Below are 23,601 nucleotides of genomic sequence, written 5' to 3' on the forward strand. Positions count from 1 at the left end.
GGGTGGTCATCAATTAAAAAGTAATGACAATGAATAACAGAATGCGAGCAAATTCAAACTTGAGCACTTACCAAAGAAGGTACAGTACTGTGCAAAAGTCTTGAACCACCCCTCATTTCTTTAGATTTTTCAGTTTGTTCAGTTCTAACAAGCTTGAAAGTCGATATTTGGTGTGATCACTTTTATTCTTCGACACAGTCTGAACTGTCTAAGGCAAGCTTTCATGTCATTTCTGTCTTTTCTGGAGACCTAGTCCCAAAAACTACTTCGGGAATAGTTCTTCAGGCATCTTGAAGGACATTCAAAGCTCTTTTTTTAGATGCTAACTGCCTTTTCTTCTGTTCTCTGTCAAGATGATCCCACACTGCTTCAATACTGTTGAGGTCTGATAGTGTTCTGTTGTTCCTTTGTCTATGTAGGTATGTTTTTACTGCATTGGGAGTGTGTTTGGGATCACTGTCATGCTAATAAAATTAAGCCAATTAGATATTGCATGGCGGATCAAAATCTAATAGTACTTTTCTTCATTATCCCATCAATTGCAACAAGCTCTTTAAGCACACTGGCTAAAATGCAGTCTCCAAACCATGACAGAGCCTCCACCCTGTTTTACAGTTGGCTGTAGACACTCAGTCTCTCCTGACCTCTTCTGTACATACTGGTGATGAGTTCAAGCAAAAATTTCACATTTGGATTCATCGCTGCATACGACCCACTGCCACTGATTTCTAGTTGTAGTGTAATTTTTCTTCCTGTTTCCATTCATGAAGAATGGCTTCTTGATAGCCACACATAAACTGAGATCATTTCTCATGAGGCTCCAATAAACAGTAGACAGATCAACTGAAAGGTCAGATGCATCTCTCACGCCCTGTGTCAGATCTTTGCTGGATCTTTTTCTTAGATATTTTTAGGCCTGCCACTTCTTCTTTTGTACTCCACTTGTCCATTTCCCCCAGATTTTTTGAAGGACGCACTGCATAGCAAGCTTAGATATGGCAAGTTTTAGAACTACAAACATTGAAAGGCTTTCAGAATGCCTGGGGAACTATTGCTTAAGACCACTTTAAAAATGACAAGGCTCTTTGGAAGGACAATATGTGGAGTGGCTCAAGACTTATACACAGTACACTGTGACTGAAGAGAATTCAAATCAAGAAACATTTTTGCAAATGCATACTTCATATATTAAAGTATATTCAGGCCTGGTTCCAGGATCTTTTAAATGTTATGGCAATGGTAGGGACCAAGAACCAGTGAAAAGGAGTCTGAAGGAAATTTAAACAAAAAATCTATCAGAAATTAATACAGGACTGAAAATTGAGTTGGAAAACACTGAACAGGTTTTTTCATACACCTTTACAGTGCCCTGCATCGTAAATGTGTACGTGAACAACACATTAGCACAAGACAAGATTTCTTGTGAAAGCTCCACTGAAGAATGAAGCTTGATTGTGTATAAGTTAACAGCCCGCATTGTGAGCAAAACAGGGATTACATTTGTTGAAATGTCATCTTTAAACCCTTGGTCTAATAACAATATGGCTGTTTAATTATCTGGCCAGTCTTTCAAAGGTCAAGGCAGCAGACCAGCCGATGAATTCTCTGATTACCTCCACCCCAGTACACATGATGTCACGTTAAATAGCATGAGAGATGGAAAATTACAAATTTAGAAGAAAAATTCAGATCCCTCACATAAGTAAAAGTTATATTATAGCTATATTACAATGTAAAATCATAATAGCAACATTTGCAGGCAGTAGAAAGGTTTCTTCCTTGAACTTATAATTTTAAATGTTAGCCTCGAATATGCAGGATAGTAATTTGAATAAACAAATTAATTTATCAATATAAGCACCACATTCGTCACAGTTTTACTGTTGCATTCGAGTGCCAATAATGGGATAGCAAGATATACTCCAAACAAGCACCGCATGGTATTTTTCCATGGTGAGGGTCAACCTTGTTAACATCTTAACCTTAACTAAAACAGCAAACAAATCTCACAGGTTTGTTTCCAGTTTGATCAACAGCACACTTCTTTCTGTTTTGTCAGTGTGCACTAATGCAGCATTCTGACCACACTGGTGCTGCATGCAAAAGAGGTCCTGGTAAGAGAGATGTAGATGCAAGTAGGTGGGGAGAGGTAACAGTAAATTACAGAGACAGCTTATAAAATTATCAATATAGCTGTAAGCAGCAGTGAGGGGTAAAAGCAGTTCAGCAGGGCCCAGTTGCCATGGCAGCTTGACTGTGTAGCTGTAAGCACTAACTGAAAAAAAAGGGGGTCATTTTTTATCATGCTGTACAGGCCAAGTGATGAAAGATGTGTTGACAACTACAGGAAGATGCTGCTCTCTGGCAGGTAGCTCCAAGCCCTCCTGGGTTTTAAATGCACCTTAGAACACACATGCATCAACATTACAATGAGCGGGTGGAGGGAGGTTCGGAGTCTTCTCTCACCCCCGTTCTCTGCGACCTGCTGGAGCAGGGGGGCTAGGACTAGGAGGAGGAGTTGGCCGTCCGACTGCGGTCTGGAGTGTGGAGCCTTCCTGCTGCTGCGGAGTCGGGGCGGTCTGCCTCCCCCCACCGCAGGGAAAAGGGATACACCACCTGGGTCTGGGTGCAGTTCCCCCCTCCAGGGGCGGGGGCACCTAGACCCGGTTTGTAGAGTACGCTTGGGGAGTGTGATCGTGTGTACAACGTCTCTTTATGTCTGTCTCCACGTTGGTTGAGTGTGGAGTAAGTGCATATGAGAGCATGAGGGTGGGAATGGATGTTTGTATCTGTGTGTGCCTGTATGTCTGTGTCTATATGTCAGGTTGGGTGTCAGGCGCCACCTCTCTGGGGACATCTCAGGCCCTCCAAGGTTTGGAGGCCTATCTCCCCCTACCACCACTTCCCCTGCCAGTGGCGGACCCCCTCAGACATCGGTGCGTTGGTGGTTCTTTGTGTCCGGGGATGGGCGTCCAGGTACACACCGGCTCACTCCTTGGCGGCCGCTTATCGGGGCCTGGAGCCTGGGGCTCGCTCGGGCCACTTCGGAGGTGGGGTGCCCCCGGCCTCTCGGCCTGGGGCTCGGTCACTCAGGCGCAGCTGGCTGCCGGCGGAGCTCACGGGCGCGTCACTGCAACTCCCCCTGGCTTCTGCTCCGCGGCTGCTGAGTGAGCCCTCATCTGGGACTCTCCTCAGCTCTTTCCGGGACAGTGGCGCAGCTGCCCCTCTGTTGGTCTTCCTTGGTCTCTTGTGTTCTGGGGGCCTCTGGATGTCTGGAGTTTTGATCTCCTCCACACCTGCTTCACGCCCTGGAGGACGGGGCTGTGGCCCCCCCACACCCTCTAGCAGATTATTACATGAAGGAACCTTTTAAAAAAACAAAAAACAAGCGCGTCCATGCTCACAGGTGTACACACTGGTGATCACACCCACAAACTACACCCTTTTTGGCTCCTACCTCAAAGCACACTGTGTTCTGTTGATCTTATGTGCTGCACAATAATGTTTAACATTTAGTATTTACTGTCATATTCCCATATATCATTGTGATGTTGTTTATTCTATTACTCTTGTTCTCTTCTGCTTGCTTTCTTTTTTCTTTCTCAGCAGGTGGTCCAGGTGATTGATATATGCATTTTTTTTTCTCTGCCCGTTCTGTTGATTTTTGTCTTTTGCCCTTCTCCCCCGTCCCTCTTCTCAGCTGTTTCTCTTTCCCTCTTTCTTTCTCCCCTTCTTTCCCCCAGTCAAGTCTGTCCCGTATTCAGTAAGTGAAAATAAAATAAACAATAAAAGGTGAATCAAATGGACCATTATGGCAAGGCTGGGATGGTCAGTTTGGTAAAGTAAATCCGTTGGGCATCTTTCTTTGCCTTTAGACAACAATTCTGATGGCAAAAGAGCCAAACGGGACAGGCAAAAAAAAAAAAAAAGAAGATGTTGAGAGAAAACACAGAAATCAAAGCACGAAACAGCTTAAATGACCCCACCTCCAACGTGACTGCTTCACTGCTGTTTAAGCTGGCTTTCACAGACAAGGCGTCTTGAAGACTCACCTGATAACATTTGTGTGCTTTATATGTAAATTGTCTGTGTGTGGCTTAATGCAAGGGATAAGGTAAATGGCCTGCATTTGTATAGCGCTTTTCTAGTCCAAAGCGCTTTACACTACATTCAGTCATCCACCCATTCACACACACATTCACACACTGGCGATAGCAAGCTACATTGTAGCCACAGCTGCCCTGGGGCGCACTGACAGAGGCGAGGCTGCCGGACACAGGCGCCACCGGGCCCTCTGACCACCACCAGTAGGCAAACATGGGGTTAGTATCTTGCCCAAGGATATTTGGCATGCAGCCAGGATGCAGCCTGGGATCGAACCACCGACCTTCTGATTAGTGGCTGACCTGCTCTGCTGACCTGAGCTACAGCCACCCCATATAAGGCATATAAGGTTCAATAGCTACATGCATATGCACCTCAAACTTTGATGCAGAGTGCTCATACAGTGCTACCTGTTTGTTATAAACAAACAGACTAAATTGCAAAGTAGAACAGAGTATATTAAATATGCGATCCAACTTCTTCAGATTCTTTATTCTGTATTTAGTGATGAGTTAAAGAAAACGTCATTGTGGATACAAATTTTGGTGACCATTAATTTATATAGGGGCTGTATGCATGTGAGAGAGTATAAATAACAGTTATACTCAATTAGATGGTGCACAAAATAGAAGAACAGATAAATATACTGACATTTATAAAATGTTTATAAGTATAACATATACATGTATATTATCCATATACAATTATATGATCAGATATCCCCTGATGTTGTTCCTACTTCATCACAGCATTGTTGTTTGTCTGGCCATTCGGTTAGCATTAGCCAAGAAGTAAGCTAATGCTATTAAAAACTAGAAAAGCTACAGGATTAACTTAAATTTGGCTAACAGCAAATTGATAATATATTTGTTAAATTGCATACATTGATAAATATAACGCTTTAAATTTTGTACATTTTGTTTCAGAAGATAGTTTTATGTAAACAAAGCTTCTTTCTTTTTCTTTTTTTTAAATTTTCCCACCACATTTCAAAGCTATGACATCACAACAACACGATTGGTCAGTTGTAACGTTGATCCTGGACCAACATTTTATATGATGATGTAGGAACAACAACAACATGGAGATAACAGATACACCTATACTGCATATGCGTACATATGTATAAAAGTGCTTTTGCGTTTAAAGGATGTAAACAATAAGATTGTAAATGAGGACATTGCACATTAGCACATCTGCAGACTATGAAATGTACAGGAAAAATGGTGATTATATAAACATCTGGATATGTAAACATTTAGAGTTAAACAGGAGAATATTGCACATTACCTAAAACATTTAAAGACTGTGAAATGTTCATAACGTAGAATATATAAATACATTTATAAATATGAGATTATTTAGGTTATGTAAATATATTTATATTTCTGAGGGGTGTAAACAAGGAGAATTGAGCAGAATAATTTTGGCATTACCGCTATAAATAAGCTATTGACAGATCAAGTTCATGTAATAGATATTAGGAAGACTCTATTTATCAATCAGATATTACGAGTTTAATAGGTTAAATGAGTAGCATTAAACAGCGTTGTTTTAGTAGAATTTGTCGGAAACAGAAAAGGGAGACTTGTTCAGAATGCGTTTCTTTGTCATTAATATTTTATTATTATTATTATTAATTATAATAATTTGAGACAAAGAATTGCTTTCAAGTTGAGCCTGTTAACACGAAACATTGTGCACAGTTTTCACAGTATTGTAGCAGATGTCAAACTCGTGCTTTTGCTCTGGAAACAAACGCATAGACTGTGCGGTGTCCCTGTTTGTCGTTCCTCTAAGGTCTTGTCGGGGTTTTCTGTCCGACCGCCTTCTAGGCGATCAGACCCGACAGAAAAGATGGCGGCCGAGCGGCACTAACTGTTCTCTATAATGAGTTACCAAATTTTGTCTATTTGTTGAGTTTTCTTCTGGACAAGAAAAACGAGTCCGTGCGGAGAACCTCATCTGGGCAAGGACATTTTGAGGGACAGAAAAGCTTCTTTTCTGAAGCAGTTAGCTGCTACAGCAGTTTGGTGTAGCAGCTCTGGCTTCGGCGTAGCTAACGAGTCTGTCTCGTCATTGTAAAATGGCTCCGGTGCAGATCGGCTCAGACGGGCCGCTCGTTCACGTCGGAGGTATGATTGTTTCGGGTCCACAGGCACCAGCGCTCGGTGCCCCGGGTACACCGGGGGTCCGACTCAGCATGCTTATTGAGTTTCTTCTCCAAAGGACCTACCAGGAAATCACCACACTGGCGGAACTGTGAGTAGCATTTACTGCTGCAGGCCTCAGAGCTAAGTGATGTTGACCTGGCGGGCTAACCTTCTAACTTGAGTAAACTGTGAGGATGTTCGTCTTCCAGATGCTAAAAGAAAGCCTAACAGGCTCATCAAACTGGGACCAACAGTTTTATATTTATATTCAAAGGAGCAAAAAGCTTTAACAGTAAAGACGATTAGCACAGCAGCACAGGTAACTGCTGATATGTTAAGGGCGTACATGTAAACAATACATGACTATAGGAATATAGAGCCAGGATCGGTGATTATGTTTGGAGATGAATATCTGATTGCTCCCATAGAGTTAATATATTAGTACCCTTTGACCGAAATACTATTATGAATAATGTTTTCATTGTAAAGAGCAAGGATACATAATTTGATCATTTGACAGGACATAGGTCTTGAGTTCAAGAGCTTAATAAATGATGCTTAAAGATCTTTTGTTGCTCTTCCAGGCTGCCCAGAAAAACAGACATGGAGAGGTATGTTTGTTTTCTCACATTTCATTCATTCATTCTCCTTTATCCACTCACACATTTAGTTACTGTGTCATATTTTAAAACCCATAACAAAAGACTGCTGTTCCCACCTTAGGAAAATCGAAATCGTTCAGTTCGCCAGCCGGACTAGGCAGCTGTTCGTCCGTCTCCTGGCGCTGGTGAAGTGGGCGAGCAATGCAGGAAAAGTGGAGAAGTGTGCGGTATGTTGTGTGTGTGGATTAGTACAATTATTATTAACATTCATTCTGGTCATCAGAGCACTACATTAAGTTATGCTGAACTCTCCATGGTAACAGATGATCTCCAGCTTCCTGGACCAGCAGACCATCTTGTTTGTAGACACAGCTGATAGACTGGCATCACTGGCCAGAGAGGCCCTGGTGCATGCTCGTTTGCCCAGCTTTGCCATCCCCTTTGCCATCGATGTGCTCACCACTGGGTCGTACCCGCGTCTGCCCACCTGCATAAGAGTAAGTCTTGGACTTCTTTCCCTGCATGAAATGATGGATGTAGCTAAAACTTGTTCTCTTGAAGCTTTTTGGTATGTGAGCTCAACTGTTTCTGTGTCTATTTGCTTAGGATAAGATCATTCCTCCAGACCCCATCACCAAGGCAGAGAAGCAGACCACTCTGAACCAGCTTAATCAGATTCTACGACACCGCCTTGTCACCACAGACTTGCCACCTCAGCTAGCAAATCTCACAGTCGGTAAGCAGTTTGTGTGGTGTTTTAACTGGCACCATTCTCATGTCTTAATCAGATTATTTTCATCTGTGCTGAAAAGATCTTGTGTGTGTGTTTATGTAGCTAATGGGCGCGTAAAGTTTCGTGTGGAAGGAGAGTTCGAGGCCACCTTGACCGTGATGGGGGATGACCCTGATATTCCCTGGAGGCTGCTGAAGTTAGATATTCTGGTGGAGGACAAAGAAACTGGAGGTAAAGGGACAGGGGGGCACTCACTCACTCCAACACAAACTGATTGATAATGTACTCGAGTGCTAATGGACTCAACTGGTTTGTCTTTCTGTCACATCCCCCTTCCCGCTCTATTGTAACAGATGGCCGAGCCTTGGTCCACAGTTTGCAGGTGAACTTCATCCACGAGTTGGTCCAGGCACGTCTTTGTGCTGATGAAAAGCCTCTTCAAGACATGTACAACTGCTTGCGTATCCTTTTTTTCCTTTGTATTTAACCACACACATGCACATTTACACATACAGAAAATGTGTTTGCGTGTGTATGTCCTGCCTGCATCCACTTGGCTTTTATCTCAGTCTGCTCTCAACTGCTGCAGTAGGGCGGGAGTGTGTGTCGGAGCATATAGAGTATTGACCGGTCAAGCAGATGAGTGTAGAATTCCAATGAGAAACACAGCTGCAGGAGTGAATCCTGTGTAGTCCCCCCTTCACTAAAACAGCCTTTTGTTAATGACAAGGAAAGAGCAGCACTGTTCTGACTATAGCGAGGTCACCCATCCAGGTCAGGTGCTTCAGTATTTTAACCTCCCTGAGAGATGTGTGCTTGTTAAAGTCACAGTGAAGAAAATAGTCCTTTTCTTTGTTCAGTTTTCTGCAAAATACAAGTATTATGTTGTCAACCTGAAAATCACTTGAGCGAGCATATGTGTAGATGATATCTTGTAATAGTGCCGATTTGTTCCCATGTGTCAGACAGTTGTAAGTCTTTGGTTAAGTGTAGCTTAAATGCAGAGAGAGGTAAAAAAAAACTGTTAGTGAGCAGTATTCACTTTAATCAGAGTCCTTAATCAAGCATGCGAGCTGAGCACAACTGTGCTTATCACAATGCTAATCAGTACATCTCTGCTCCGCCTTTTCCCCCCAGCATGTCAAAGAGCAGTCTGTATGAGGCACAGATACCTCTTTTACTACTGGACTGTGTGTTTTGAATTTTAATGGGAAGATGGGTACATCACTCTACCTCTACCCACCTGGCCCGGTATTTTCCCACGGTGTGTTTTCTTTAACCTCATTGTTGCCAGACTCCTTCTGTTTGTCGCTACAGCTAGAAGTGCTCCACTCTCAGACTCTGATGCTGATCAGAGAGCGCTGGGGAGACCTGGTGCAGGAGGAGAGATACGTGCCAGCGAAATACCTCACACTCTCTGTTTGGAAGTAAGAGCTTATAAGCGGCCCTCACATGCGTGAACACATGAACAGTCACACAGAGAGAGGCTCAAGCTGACTTTTTTTTTTTTTTACTGTTTCTCCAGTCAGCAGGTTTTGGGTAGGAAAACGGGTACAGCATCAGTACATAAGGTCACTATCAGGATCGATGAATCAGATGGATCGAAGCCATTACAAATTTCTCATGAGCCCCCTCTCCCTGTCTGTGACTCCAAATTAATGGACAGAGCAATGAAGGTGAAATTCACACAAATATCAGTATTTTCACTGTTTTACAGTACAATTACCTTCCAGTTTAGTATAACTTTTCCCCCTCTCTACTTTTTTTTTTTTTTTTTTTACATTTTAGATTGATCACCTGTCAGTGGAGAAGCTTTTGATTGACAGTGTGCATGCCCGGTCACATCAGAAGCTGCAGGAACTGAAGGCAATTCTAAAGACCAGCAATCCCAGCGACAACTGTATGCATCCACTCCTCATTTTTTATTTATTTATTTATTTTTAATCCCTTCAAACGTGTTTATTTAGCAAAGCCTTTCAAACTTCTGTTTCCTTCTATCAACTGCAGCCAGACTTAATCAGCAGGCTGCAGATAAGACTGATGAGTGTTTGTGGTCATGAGTTAAAAAAAACTTAGAGATGTTGTCGTTCACACATACTTCATTCTCCTTCTGTCAACTAGTATCTGCAACCAGTCCTTTGAGTCATTCGCAGTGAAAAGACGTACACTTAAATGTTTGTTTGTTTATTTCAGCATTCATCGAGACTGCTTTACCTACACTTGTTATTCCAATACTTGAGCCCTGCGGCCGCTCAGAGTGTCTACACATTTTCGTAGACCTGCACTCGGGCATGTTCCAGCCAATGCTGTATGGGTTAGGTAAGCTTGTGTTTGTGTTGTATTACAATAGGAACATGTATTTATTTAATGGTAATGTGGATCACATTATTAGAATGAGCCTACACCTTCAACCCTTTGTTGAAGATAAAACCCTAGGTGTGCTTTCTCTCTCTCTCTATAGATCAGTCCATATTGGATGACATTGAAAAGACCATCAACGATGATATGAAGCGCATCATCTCATGGCTTCAGCAACTGAAGTAAGTCCACATCAAACAGAGATACAAGTCAGAGCAGTATATCTTTACAGCTAACAGAACAAAGTGTTGTTAGCACACATTAAAGATGCAAATGCACAAAGGAGTCAGTAGTAGGAGATGGAGTCTGACGGCTGACTGTAGCTTGTCAGAGTTGACTAATTGCAGTCAGTAGCAACACTTGGCTCAGCTGGTGGGATGATGGGTGTTGAGATGAATTGTCTGTGTTGTGAGTCTTGCACGAGTGAACAGTGATTGGTCAGTGAGTATCAGTTTCTGCAACTCAGCTCTCATGAAGACTGACACTTTCTTTCTTTCTGGCCAGGTTCTGGTTGGGAGAGCAGCGCTGCCGGCAGTCTGTGAAACACCTTCCCACTGTGTGCACCGATGTCCTTCACCTCTCCAACTCAGCTTCTCACCCCATCGGCAGCCTGTCAAAACACAGGCTCTTCATCAAGCTCACGCGGCTACCGCAGTACTACATAGTGAGTTTTTCAGCCAGTACATTACCGACAAACGTTGAGCTCGAACAACTCTGTTACTTAGATTTTTATATCCTCCTTCCAACTCTGAATCTTTTCCTCACATCTATTTTTTTTGTTTTGTTTTTAGATAGTGGAGATGCTTGAAGTGCCTAGCACTCCCACAGCGTTGCAGTACAAGTACTCTTTCCTGTCAGTGTCTCAGCTGGAAGGAGATGATGGACCGATGTGCGCGCAGCTTCTGCAGCATTTCAAACCCAATCTAGAGCACCTTGTGCAGGACTCGACAACAGGGAGAGGGGCTCAGCCTGGGACTAAGAGAAAGGTAGCTGCACAGACTGCTTTCATCACCCACTCACACACTCATTTTCTTATGTGTGGCATGGCATTGCTAGGGAAAAACATTTGTGGTCAGTTGGACACTTAAAACTGCAATTATGTCCTTTCAGTGTGGGCTATTTATTTATTTTTTTTGTTTCTGTTATTCTGTAGATTGTTGGAGACCAAGGGGAGCCAGAGCCAAAAAAGCCTAAACGGTCTGGAGAAATGTGTGCCTTCAACAAAGAGCTGGCTCACCTAGTTGCAATGTGTGATATCAACATGCCTTTTATTGGCCTTAGAGCAGAGGTACTTCAGAGTGCTTGGATACTTTGAATCATTCCCACATGTGGTGATTAGACAAGCCCAGTTTAGTGTTTTCTGGTTGATGCTGGATCCCTTTCTCTGCCTTTTAGATGTCCAACATGGAGATTCCAAATCAGGGCGTCCAAGTGGAAGGAGATGGCAGCAGTCATGCAATACGTCTAATAAAGTAATTATAATAGAGACACATATTGACACAATTTATTTTAATTAAAGTGTTATAAACTGTAGGAAAAGTGAAAACTCCACAGTGACTCCACGGTTTATTGGGCTTTCTTTTACAGGATTCCTCCCTGTAAAGGTGTAGGAGAGGAGACCAGGAGAGCTTTAGAGCGTTCCCTACTGGACTGCACCTTCCGCCTGCAGGGCAGGAACAACAGAACCTGGGTGGCTGAACTGGTGCTGGCTAACTGTCCTCTTAACAGCACCCATAGTAAGGAGCAAGGTGCACAGCATTTACAAAGTCTTATTTATATACTTTGATTTAGTCTTGAAACAACTGTAGTATTAGTGTTTTTATGGATGTTGTGTCCAAATTAGATGGCAAAGACAGCAGCTGTAACTCCATAAAAGGCTCTAAACTGGAGCAAAAAAGAATAAAATGCGTTTAGTGTTTGAGAGCAAGGAATCTGTATTTTCTTCATATACCAGCTTCTAAACAACCCCATGTTTTTTGCTGTATTAGCCTCCACGCGACACGTGTATCTGACCTATGAGAACCCTCTGTCGGAGCCAGTGGGCGGGCGGAAAGTGGTTGAGATGTTCCTTAACGACTGGAATGCCATTAGTCAGCTCTACCAGTGTGTCCTCACCTTCTCTCGTGCACTGCCAGGTGAGTGCATGTTTTTTTCCGAAAAGTAAATCCCAGATTTGTATTGTCACATGTACACCTGTTTAACGTAGCTGCACATTATGATTCCCCCCCTCTAGAGATGCCATCTCATTTGAGTACCTTCTCAGAGGTGCGGCTGTATAACTACCGTAAGCTGGTGCTGTGCTACGGCACCACCAAGGGCAGCTCTGTCACCATCCAGTGGAACTCCAGCACTCAGCGTTTCCACCTCGCCCTGGGAACTGTGGGGCCTAACTCTGGCTGCTCCAACTGCCATAATATCATCCTCCATCAGCTTCAAGAGATGTTCAACAAAAACCCACAAGTGATGCAGCTGCTACAGGTAGACTGTGACCCAGTTACAAAATGTAACCACGGAATGAACACATGCACTTTTTGGAGCTGGATTAAGGGACGATTTGAAATTAAATAAAATCAAAAGGATGTGATTGGATTGCTTCAAACATTGGGTGTGGCTTAGTGAATGCAGCAGTGTCGTATTACATGCAGCACTGTGGTGCCGTTGAGTTGCAGTGCTTTACCCAGACCTTCAAAAGCTGTGCGTTTAGTCCAGGTGGAGGAGAAATACATCAGACTGAACCATATTTATTTCTTCTATCAGTCGTACCGATTAAAATCCAAACCCACACTGCCCACTGTGACACTGCTTTGCTTATGGAATTGTATTCAAGTTAAAGATCTGTGCGATAATCCTCCGCACTCCTGAACCATTAGGCTGTAGTACAATATCTCACACTTTATTATACTTAATTAAAAAAATAGAACAGAAACTGAGGATCCGGAGAGTAAGGGTGGATCAGTATCTAGGATTTTAGAATAACAGCCAAAACAAAGGCATATTTACCTACCAAAAAAAGTTGCCCAGTCTTCAGCGAGGTAACTGCATGCACTGTGACTGGATGGGGCTGCTTCAAAACGTGCCTATTAGGATCCTCTAATTTATTTATTATTTTAAGATTTCTTCAGCATTAAAGTAATCCACTGCCAGTTCTCAGTACTTTGGCTGATACACCTTTAAATAAATCAGCCGTTGATTCTCCAAACTTTTTTTTCCAAATTGTAATCCTATACTGTATAAAACAGTGCCCACGTTGCTGACATGGTGTAACTGAATTTAGCAGTTAAAACTCAACCTGCCAATCAGAGAACACTTACTTTGAAAGTGACCACTCACATTACTTCCCTTCCTTCTTTGAGCGACGCCCCTCAAACTGTCAGGTGAGAGTCATTGACGAGGAGAATTCAGGTTTGAGAGCAGAGCTGCTGGTGAAAGTGAAACCTGCAGCACAAGCCAAGTAGACACTCTCGTGAGTGTAATACTTGCTTTGCGTCCTGATTTTACGTGTGAGGAACTGAATTTTGCGAGTGGCAGCGGATGAATAATTACCTGAAATTAATGTATTTGCTTTTTGTTTAAATGAAAAAATGTTTTTAATTTTTACATTTTCTTTCTCTCCAGGTCCTTTCAGACACACAGGCTCCTCTGAATGCAATCAACAAGCTACCTACGGTGCCCATGTTGGGCCTCACCCAGCGCACCAACACTGCCTACCAGTGCTTCTCCATCCTGCCCCAGTCACCCACACACATCCGACTGGCGTTCCGAAACATGTACTGCATCGACATCTACTGCCGAAGCCGCGGAGTGGTTGCTATCCGAGATGGAGCCTACAGTCTCTTTGACAACACTAAGATTGTAGAGGGCTTTCATCCTGCTCCAGGATTAAAGGTATGCCAGACACACTGGCACAGTAATAATGTAACAGACAATATGCAGCAGAAGTCCTTTAAGCTTAAATTATTAGTTGAACTTCCACACAAAAAGTCATTACACTTGAAGCTGTCATTACAAGCATTGTGACCTCTTGAAAGGACACTAAATATTGGGTGCTAAATATTAAACCACTTCCTGGACCATATTAGCTTTCCTTACTGTAAAGACTAGAGAAAAGGATGCTCAGCCCAGCTCTGCTGCAGGGATACGCTAAATTATCACTGTTTTTGTCTGACTCTTGCCAAGCACACAAATAAGCCAGTTTCCCAGATGTTGAATGACTTTAAAATAGATTGAGACATTAAAATGGATCCAATTCAGTGTACAGGTACTTACTTCTTAATTTATTCTCTCTCTTCTTTCTAGACATTCCTAAACATGTTTGTAGACAGCAATCAGGATGCTCGCAGGCGATCGGTCAATGAAGATGACAACCCGCCTTCACCTGTGGGTGTAGATGTTATGGACAGTCTTATGAACCAGTTGCAGCCTCAACCACAACCACAGACTATGAGAGGTGGTCCGGGAGGGGTATATCCTCCCCTAACTTCACCGCCACCCAATTATTATGCTAACGTTACTCCCTCACCATCCATGATGCCCACCCCATCACCAGGTATTTGGACCTATCGTACACTGATTGCTTAATTGTGCCTGTGTGAATGTTGCAGTAAAGTGTTTGTGTCATATAAGCTTGTTAAGCTGCCATACAGCATTGTTTTCTCACCACACATTGTGTCATCAGCCACCCCGCTGACTTATGCATTTGTTGCAATAGCAAATTATGCAAAAAGAATGCGATTGCACAACCATGTGTGCCCATTTTAATTTTGTGAAACCATGCGATCAGTTGTTTCTCTTGCAACATGCACACCTCGCAGCCAAAAGGGAACAAAGCATGCGTTTAGTCATGCTCCTTCCATTCCCCTCCATCTCAGCCCGCCAGCCAGAGTCTACAGCCCTTCCGCCCAGCTTTAGCTTGTGTGCACATGGAGTGAGTGTGTGTAAAGAGTACTTGTCATCTTTAGTCTGATGAGCCCTTTGATGTGTGTGCGTGTGTGTGTTGTGCGGATGTGTGCAGGGAACATCCATGCCTCTGGCTCCCCTAGTGGAGCTCTAAGGGCACCTTCTCCTTTCGGGCCAACCCCGTCCCCGTCTTCTTTGGGCATAGCCATGGGCCAGACCAGCTTTGCCAGTCCCCACGGTAAGCAGCAGGATAAATACTGGCCTGGTAGTAATTTTGTTCTGCTGGGCATGGGCTGGAGCGGGCTGGACTGAATATCTTTTCTAGGCTGCAGACATTAACAGACATATGACAAATGGTCTACACAGCACGGGCACACAGTGGTTTATTTTTCATTCATCTGATTATGTTTATTGTTGTATGAGAAGTGTTAATGTGATGGTGATGACTGACTCTCCTTTAACCTAGGTGTTTTAGACCCCAGCTCTCCATATGCCATGGTGTCTCCCACCAATAGGAACCAGTGGCCAGGTTCACCCCAGGTCTCAGGGCCTTCTCCTGGGGCAAGGATCCACGGCATGTCCCCTGGCAACCCTTCGTTGAATTCACCCATTCCTGACCCGAATTCTCCACGTGCTGGGTCCAGTAAGTACTGCCTCACATTGTCTTTGTATCCTTGTATTTAAAGACAAACACTTTGTAAAAATAGAGTTTAAATATATATATTATTTTTATTTTTATTTTTTTTGTAACATGTGTCTCTGTCTTTGATTTAGGTTCACAAGTCATGCCTACCAGTATGCCTCCACCCCGCAAGCTACCTCAGCGCCCCTGGGCTGCCTCCATTCCTACTATCCTCACCCACAATGCCTTGCATGTGCTTCTGCTCCCTTCCCCCACTCCCTGCCATGTGCCCGGCCTGGCAGGAAGCTACCTCTGCTCACCTCTGGAGCGCTTTTTGGGTTCAGTTATTATGAGACGGCACCTACAGAGGATCATCCAGCAGGAAGCCAATGTGAGTGACGAGCAGAGCCAAAAATCAGTCTGTTGTCTTTCATTTCCTAAATGATATCCTTTCTGCACTGTGCACTGAGTTATGGAAGCACGCAGCAAGGCCATGTTAGCCAACATGAGTTTTCTCAGTTGTAATTGGATCATTTTCATTTTATAGATTAACATGAGTCTTTATGTTAAATTAACATTTTCTGTAAAGTGTTTTGGTATACCTAAGGATTGTAATAGATTAAACATCCTTAAATATAGGATGACACGTAAAAGACTAAACTGAAATATGAATTCAGTCATGTTGGCTATAAGAAGTCTGTATATGCAAATTCACCAACTGCCCGATTGGCTTTTTTGTTTTTGTTTGGGGGTTTTTTCCCCTCCCCAGTGCAGTAATCACTGTGTCATCTTTCCTCTCCTCCAGTTAACTATCGTGAACTCTAACGAGCCGGGGGTGATCATGTTTAAAACTGAAGTGCTCAAGTGCCGTGTGGCTCTCAACCCAAATAACTACCAGACGCTGCAGCTCAAAGTCACTCCAGAAAACACAGGTCCCTGGTCCCAGGAAGAACTTCAGGTGCTGGAGAGATTCTTCGAGACCCGTGTAAGTCTTCATGTTTTTATTTATTGATTTTTCCTGAACTGATCATAAAAATGGGTAAACAATCCCTTGCTATTTTGTATCCATTAAAACATAGTTTGAATATTATATGATATATGACTAGTAACAGACACCAGCATTAATCATTAATCCATCTACTGCTGTCCTCCCTTCTAGGTTGCTGGTCCTCCCTTTAAGTACAACACTCTGAATGCCTTCACTAAGCTGCTGGGTGCACCCACTAATATCCTTAGAGATTGTGTGCGCATCATGAAGCTTGAATTGGTGAGGAACTTCTTTTATATGGAGTGTTGTTGCACATTTGGACCGCCCCTTTAACCCCCACTTAATAGTCTTTGCGTTTGAAAGGTAATGCATGAATAAGCCTTTTCTTCTCCTGCAGTTCCCTGACCAGGCTGCACAGCTGAAGTGGAATGTCCAGTTCTGCCTCACCATCCCCCCCAGCGCTCCACCCATCGCTCCTCCTGGAACCATTGCCGTGGTGCTCAAATCTAAAATGCTTTTCTTTGTAAGTCACTGCAGTGCTTTACCTTTTTGAAACATGTACTTCATTTTCATTTGATGGAAAAGAGAAAAAAAAACATGAATATGTTGAAGCCACCTCACCCTTTGTATTTGGTCTGTTTTGTCCCACAGCTGCAGCTGACCCAGCGCATCCCGGTACCCCAGGAACCAGTGAGCATTATCGTACCCATTGTGTACGACATGGCCACAGGCCTCACTCAGCAGGCTGACATCCCCAGACAGCACAGCTCCTCTGGAGCCGCAGCACTCTTGGTCTCTAATATCCTCAAGAGGTTCAATGAGCTGCATCCTGCCAGACAGGGTGAGACTCTGGCCTCCCTCAGCTGACGAGCACTGAATAATTTACTGTACCTAAACCTTTTCCAACTGAATATTCTAATTAGATGTAAAACAGCTTTGCTAACACTGACTGTATTCTTTTCCTCCCAGGCGAGTGCACCATATTTGCATCTGTTCACGACCTGATGGCCAGCCTCACCCTTCCCCCTGGCACCCGTCAGTAGAAACGATGACGTCAAACCCAGAGCGGAAATTCAACCCAAGTCCCTTTAAAGACAGAAGACGAGCCTCACCCTTAAGCTTACTCGACGCATGAGTGTAAAAGCTGTGGTCCCGAGAGGTCAAAATCCAGCTTGCGTCCCCTTTGATACAGCCACTGGACTTTGATGTGATGGATGATTTCAAAGGGGATTCAATTTTGACAGTCTTGGAGACGGTCTTTAAGATTTGCCATTCAGGTAGACCTTAAAACAAGGACGACATTGGATGCAAATGGATATAAATGTTCGTTTGTTCTTCCTCCAGGTGCACTTGTAAACAAAACTTATGTATTGAGTTTTTTTTTTTTTTTACAGAAATATGTATATTTAAGTGTTTAAAAGAATGAGGTGAGAGATTTTTCTTTTTGCTAGACCGCTGACTTGCTTTTTTTTTTTTTTTTGGGTAAAAACTGATATTGTTGTAGTATCAGGAGATATTTTCCTTAGCACACTATTTAACTGGCTTCTTGCCTTTACCTTGTCATTCCTCTGCAATCTAATTTCAGACGTACACTTTGGATACTGTAAAAACTGTGATAAACTTTATAAGCCAGTTGTATTTTATTAAGAACCATTTGGAGTCCTGATTAAAGGATTTGAGACATCTTTTCTGACTTTTGGTATTTTATTTAACCAAATTGGTTTGTGGTTTGAGGATTTTGCACCAGAAATGGAAAAGAATCGGGTAAGTTACCAAACAAACAAAACAACAACAAAAAAACGGTGTTAAAAGAAAAACTTTGCATTATTTATTCTTTTTCCTCCATTTGGTGTTTTTTCATGGTGACAGAGAGCACGGTCTTAAAAAATCTGTCCCAAATCTCCCCAAAAGTGTCATTCCTGCTCATCAAGCCATTCAGTGACCCTGAGTCACAGAGATCACTTCCACTGAGGGAGAAAATTCTCATTGTAGGATAAAAGTTCAATGGACCCAAACAACACCAAAAAATGACCCACAGTAAGTAAAAGAGCCACTGGATGCCCTACTTAAATATAAAAGGCCAAGGCTTTGCTTTCCATCCAATGTCTCCCAGCTGGAGCATACCCCAGCTGTCAAAGGTGGAGTACACTTAACCTGTCATAGAAAAACACCCATTCACACCATTTAACCTAACCCCGCTGTGGGAGGAAGCTGGAGTACCCAGAGCGAACCCATGTATACGGCACACAATAAGAAGAGACAGAGGATTTAAACCCCTGATGTTCTCACTGTGAGGCAGCAGGACTAACCACTGCTCCACCATGTTGCGGTTTTGTTTTCAGTCCTTTATTTTCCAAAATTATTCTGCAATCTCATTATGTTGTGAAGATTAGTTACATTGTTATGGGATTTATGAACTGATTATTATCAGTTTATGGCCTGTTGGACTCCTCACGTTTTAGGAAGTGTTTTTTTTGTTTTTTTTACATCATTTATCACTTGCAAAAATACAATAATTATATAGATTTTTTAGTGTGCAATAACCTCTTCTGAACATTGATTGTGAATATAAATAACACAAATACTCAATCCAGGTCGTGAAAGGAGGTTTGTTTCCCAGGGGAAAAAAACGCTGTTTTCTGCCTGCATCCTCACTAAAGTGATGCTGTGCTCCTCATCCCTAAAGCATGACATCATTGTGAAAGGCTGGTCCTCTGCGCGCGTGCCGCTTGAGGGGCGTTCCCTGCCGCAAATCACGGGCTGTGACTGCGCCGCCGTTGTTGCAAAAGGGGCGCGGGCTTTTTATTGTTACCGTCGTTGCATCAACCTTTCAGCGGCTGCATGAACGAGGCTCTATTGATCAGTGCGCGGTTGCGTGGGGGCATCGTCATCTAAGAGGAAGCGGCGAATCAGGGATGAAGAAACAGTGTTTCACCTGAACGTTTGACACTCGAACGCACCACCTGCGAAAGAGACTTCCGACCAAATGCAATAAAATAAACCGACAGATCTGATCTGTTATTATCTAGTCCCACTCTAGCAAGTTGTCATCGCGTTCATTGTCTTCATATGGCTTTAATTAGCGGGACCGAATCAGGAGAATAGGAGTGATATAACACAGCCGGTCCGAGCCATGGCAGTGAGGATATCGGAGCCGCTCTGTCAGCCCTGCGGTTACCATGAAGCATTTAAAGGTAAGTCCCAGCATCACGCTTTTTAGTCGGGTTCATGCAGCGTTTTGAGGCGTTTCAAGTTCACTTCGGAGGAGTGCGCCCTGCAGGCTCCGACTCCTTACAGCCCACTGACCACTCCCCTTCAGTCCTCATCAACCATCCTTCCTTGGACCTGTAGAATAGACAGCGTGTGCGCACTGATTTATAGTCTGCAATGGTGCACCCGTGTGCTTGTGTGTGTTAAGAGATTATTTTTTCCGGCAAATGTGAGAAATGTCATGGAGTGATGTGACTGCTCTGTGGTCAGTGGAGTTACAGGTGAAGAGACCTCTGATGCCTGTCCAGCTGAGTCCTGAGCAGGTGGGCCTGGAGATGCTGTGTCTTTGTGGGCAGCTGGACCTCCTCATCAGGGCACAGATGCAGCAGGTATATGTATGTCTCCTCAACTTTGTGTTAGTTTTCATCAATTTTCAAGTGAAACTTCAGTCAGATGTTCCATCAAACATTTCATTATTCAAATGTGAATCTGGTGAGAATATGGAGGGCCAAAAGTGCCAAAATGAAATAATAAAATAAAACACACACATCATTAAACACAAAAGTAAATGTGTCATCAATTAATCTAAATGGGGAAAAATATGACTTATACATGTTGGTATGTGGTAAGGACTTGAGGAGGTCAGGGATCCCAGAATATATTTTGAAAAACATTACAAGCAGCAGTTCCCAAACTGTAAGTAAAGGTTTGTGATACTACTTTTTCTGTGTCAGCAAATAAATTTTTTAGGATTTTTAGGTGAGACCACTGTGGCATAATCTTAAAAATCTGGTTGATTTGTCAAGATAGAGTCAGTTTGCAAAAGTGCTCCTATGCTGGTGACACAGAAACTGCAGTACTTTAAAACTTCACTTAATTTTCACTTCACAAGTTGTTGTTGGTTTTTTTTTTTTTATGTTGGTGCTCTTGGATCCCCATAGTCTACAGCAAATAAACAGTCATTTTGGATGCACAGCTAATGTTCCTACACACCTAATAAATCAGTCAATTAGCTTTGGGTGGGTAGCTGGTTAATTACTCTGTACTGTCACACACAGACCTTAGATCATTGTATTAAGAGAACAGGAAGTGCACTGGATAGGACCTAATGAGCAAATTAATGCCCATACACATATTGTGACCTAATTTGGGACGTGCACATGGATTTTTTTCCATCATCGTCATTTCTTTCCAGCAGCTTTTCTCGAGCTTAAAACTAAATAACAATGTATAATTACGATGTTTATTATGTTAATGATGATGTTTATAACACAATAAATAACACCAGGAAATAGTAATTATGGTGTAACATTGTTCAGTCTGTACTGCTTTGATGTTTAATCACTGTTACTCTGTCACAGTTCCAGGAGCAGTTAGGACAAGGGTGTAGTCCAGAGGAGTCAGACACATTCCAGGCTCAAGGTATGTGTGATGAAATCTAAGAACAAAAGATGTCTTGGATATTTTCTGATCTTCTGTATATATATATAATTTTGTTTATGGCTTAAAGGATCTGAGATTCTTGACCAGATGCTGCAGTGCCTTGAACATCTACCAAAGCCTATGCCACAGTTAGAGGTATGACCTTAAACCGTTCTGTCCTAATGAAACAGTAACATTAGAAACAACTGAGCACTTCACATATTATCCGCCCCCAACCCCTAAAACAGTGAGTTGTAACTGTCAATATCAAGGATCAAGTGGTGCATGTGTTTCCTCAGGACTACCTGGACATGGTGGGACTGTCAGCAATGTTTCCTCGAGTTGAGGTGTTCCTTATTCAAGGTAGTCCTGTTGACATGCTGGAAAGGCCACCAATGGATGGTGAGAGGAACGTGTTTCCAATTCATACACACAAACACGTAACTTTTCTTGTATGTTGACAGTAACATTATTAATTTATTGTTAAATCTTTGAGCATAAGGCATCTTTAATGTGTTTGTAGACTGACAGTATATTGAGAAAAGACTATCCCCTTGTTACTTTCCTTTCCTTGTGGTCATGGTCAAGTCTCTGTGAACACGTCCTACTAGTGGTGCAACGGATCAAAAATCTCACAGTTCGGATCGGATCACGGTTTCAAGTCACAGATCGGATCAATTTTCGGATCAGCAAAAAAAGAAAAAAAGACAAAAATTTTACATTTACTTATTGAATTATTTTTGCCTGTTAAAAACATTCAACTCAAGACTCATTCCACGCAATTATTTAAAAAAAAAAAGATACAATATAGGGCAGTATAGGGCTTTGTATCTCAATTCAGTTCAATTCAATTTTATTTATAAAGAGCCAAATCACAACAACAGTCACCTCAAGGCGCTTTATATTGTAAGGTAGACCCTACATTAACACATACCGCTAATTATATCGCACACCGCTGTGATATAATGAGCTGTCACGGTCACGTAGCTTTCCGTTGCCCTGGAGGTCCAACCATTTGTAGTAGTTAGGGCAACAGAAGATGCCTGGGACAGTTCAGCCATAACTTAAATCTTTTCCTGCTCATACATGCTTGGAACGATCTTGCCACTAAAGTGGACGTGCAACGGGATATCATTGCCCCTTGTTAAACCCCTTGTTTTGCACAACGGAATATGGCCTCAAGTCTGCAGCTAAACACCCCAATAGCTTTTGTAATAGCTTTAGCCCGGTCGGACTGGGCAGCAAAGGGCTGCTTAAATATCGCAAACTCCTCTGCTCCTCCACTTGGACCGCTAGCGCGGGCCATAACTATCGCTTGACAGACCCACCACGCGCACCATACACATACTTTTTTTTCTTCTTTTTCAAATCTTCAGATCACGTGCGTACCGAACCGTGGAGTGGGATCGGTTCGGATTACGGATCAACCGTGATCCATTGCACCACTACGTGGATGCTTCTTAACTAACAATGTCTATTAAGCAAAAAAAAACAAGCATGTGAGAGTTTCTTTGTAGGACTTTTCCTTTTATTGCAGTTTTTGACTCTTAAGTTCTGCTGCCTTGATACTTCTGTTGCAGAATACTACTTCCACATTGCCAAACTGAACCAGCTCCTTGTGCTGAGTCAACAGCTAGAAGAGGATATCAGGCACCTTGGAAGTCATAAGTACATTGCCCACCAGCTCTCAGTTATATATGTAAGAGTGATGAACTATAACCATCCTCTGTTTAGCTGTGCCTTTTGCAAAATGTGTGCATTTTGTTTCATTCCACAAAAAATTGCTTTGTGCTATTTAATGTCTCTGTTTTACAGCAAGTCCTCAGCTCTTTCAGGGGAATTCAGGTCTTCTCAGAAATAAAGAAGGATATTGAGGCCAACTTCAAACAGATGAAACAGTCTCTGGTGGTAGAGGAAGGCTCAAGGCATGAGCCTCAGCTGGCTGTTCATTATATCAACTGGTGGGTTTACATTGAAATAATTAGCTGTGAATGAGGTGATGATTAATTCAGCAAGAATCTGATGGCAAACATGTTCTGTTCTCTGTGCAGGATATTAGAAATAACTCAAAGCTTAACATCGATGGTGCTGTTACTGCCAGACGAGCTGACAGATGATGTTCACCAGGCCGTGACCTTCGTGTCTCAGTTCCTGTCCTGACTCACGCTGAGGAACGCCTCTGTATTTATGAATCCTTCTCCAGGGCTCTCCCGCTTCAAAAGCAACTGATTATGTTACGACCATTAAAAGGTGCTACACAATACGATTCTACAGAATAATAGTGGGGTTGAATAGCCCACCTGTTTAGAACCACATAGGTTTTTTGTACATCGTCTTTTGGAGTGCGGCCCTTGTTAGTCCCTGTGCTGAATCGGTTGGTTGGAGCTGAATGTAAGCTTATTGAATCCCATCTTGCACTAATGTTACATTTTTTAAACCTAAAGCAGAATAATAAAACTGAATGCAATGAACGCAAGTTGTATGACATGTTTGCTCTTTGTGGCTGATAAACT

The 23,601-nt window shown here is 42.8% G+C and overlaps 2 protein-coding genes across 4 annotated transcripts; both read left to right on the plus strand.

The window, feature by feature from the left end:
- The first annotated feature begins 5,918 nt into the window (after nucleotides 1-5,918).
- Nucleotides 5,919-18,142, plus strand: med14 (mediator complex subunit 14). 3 transcript variants are annotated; one of them, XM_086267123.1, is made up of 29 exons: nucleotides 5,919-6,366; nucleotides 6,842-6,868; nucleotides 6,981-7,086; nucleotides 7,183-7,356; nucleotides 7,466-7,595; nucleotides 7,695-7,823; nucleotides 7,946-8,053; nucleotides 8,887-9,019; nucleotides 9,118-9,268; nucleotides 9,381-9,492; nucleotides 9,786-9,911; nucleotides 10,054-10,132; nucleotides 10,455-10,614; nucleotides 10,742-10,936; nucleotides 11,104-11,238; nucleotides 11,346-11,422; nucleotides 11,538-11,698; nucleotides 11,939-12,085; nucleotides 12,184-12,428; nucleotides 13,566-13,835; nucleotides 14,247-14,496; nucleotides 14,962-15,084; nucleotides 15,313-15,489; nucleotides 15,621-15,859; nucleotides 16,274-16,453; nucleotides 16,628-16,735; nucleotides 16,854-16,979; nucleotides 17,108-17,297; nucleotides 17,426-18,142. In XM_086267123.1, exons 1-29 carry the CDS (start codon nucleotides 6,191-6,193, stop codon nucleotides 17,497-17,499), a joined length of 4,308 nt encoding a protein of 1,435 aa, XP_086123249.1. In that variant the 5' UTR covers nucleotides 5,919-6,190; the 3' UTR covers nucleotides 17,500-18,142. The 3 variants fall into 3 exon arrangements, with proteins under 3 accessions (XP_086123249.1, XP_086123250.1, XP_086123251.1); XM_086267124.1 differs by having other exon boundaries at nucleotides 11,538-11,686; XM_086267125.1 differs by lacking the exon at nucleotides 14,962-15,084.
- Nucleotides 18,143-19,249: 1,107 nt separating this feature from the next.
- Nucleotides 19,250-23,601, plus strand: LOC147311249 (uncharacterized). The gene is made up of 8 exons (XM_086267621.1): nucleotides 19,250-19,650; nucleotides 19,937-20,055; nucleotides 21,028-21,088; nucleotides 21,177-21,244; nucleotides 21,388-21,490; nucleotides 22,669-22,787; nucleotides 22,904-23,049; nucleotides 23,140-23,601. The coding sequence occupies exons 1-8, from the start codon at nucleotides 19,590-19,592 to the stop codon at nucleotides 23,246-23,248; spliced, it is 786 nt and encodes a 261-aa protein (XP_086123747.1). The 5' UTR covers nucleotides 19,250-19,589; the 3' UTR covers nucleotides 23,249-23,601.

This window comes from Aulonocara sp. 'chitande type north' Nkhata Bay, linkage group LG16 (assembly GCF_057382095.1).
Source record: "Aulonocara sp. 'chitande type north' Nkhata Bay isolate Kocher_YH1m ecotype deep benthic linkage group LG16, A_spYH_male_GT1.1, whole genome shotgun sequence".
In the NCBI taxonomy this organism is placed as follows: Eukaryota; Metazoa; Chordata; class Actinopteri; order Cichliformes; family Cichlidae; genus Aulonocara; species Aulonocara sp. 'chitande type north' Nkhata Bay.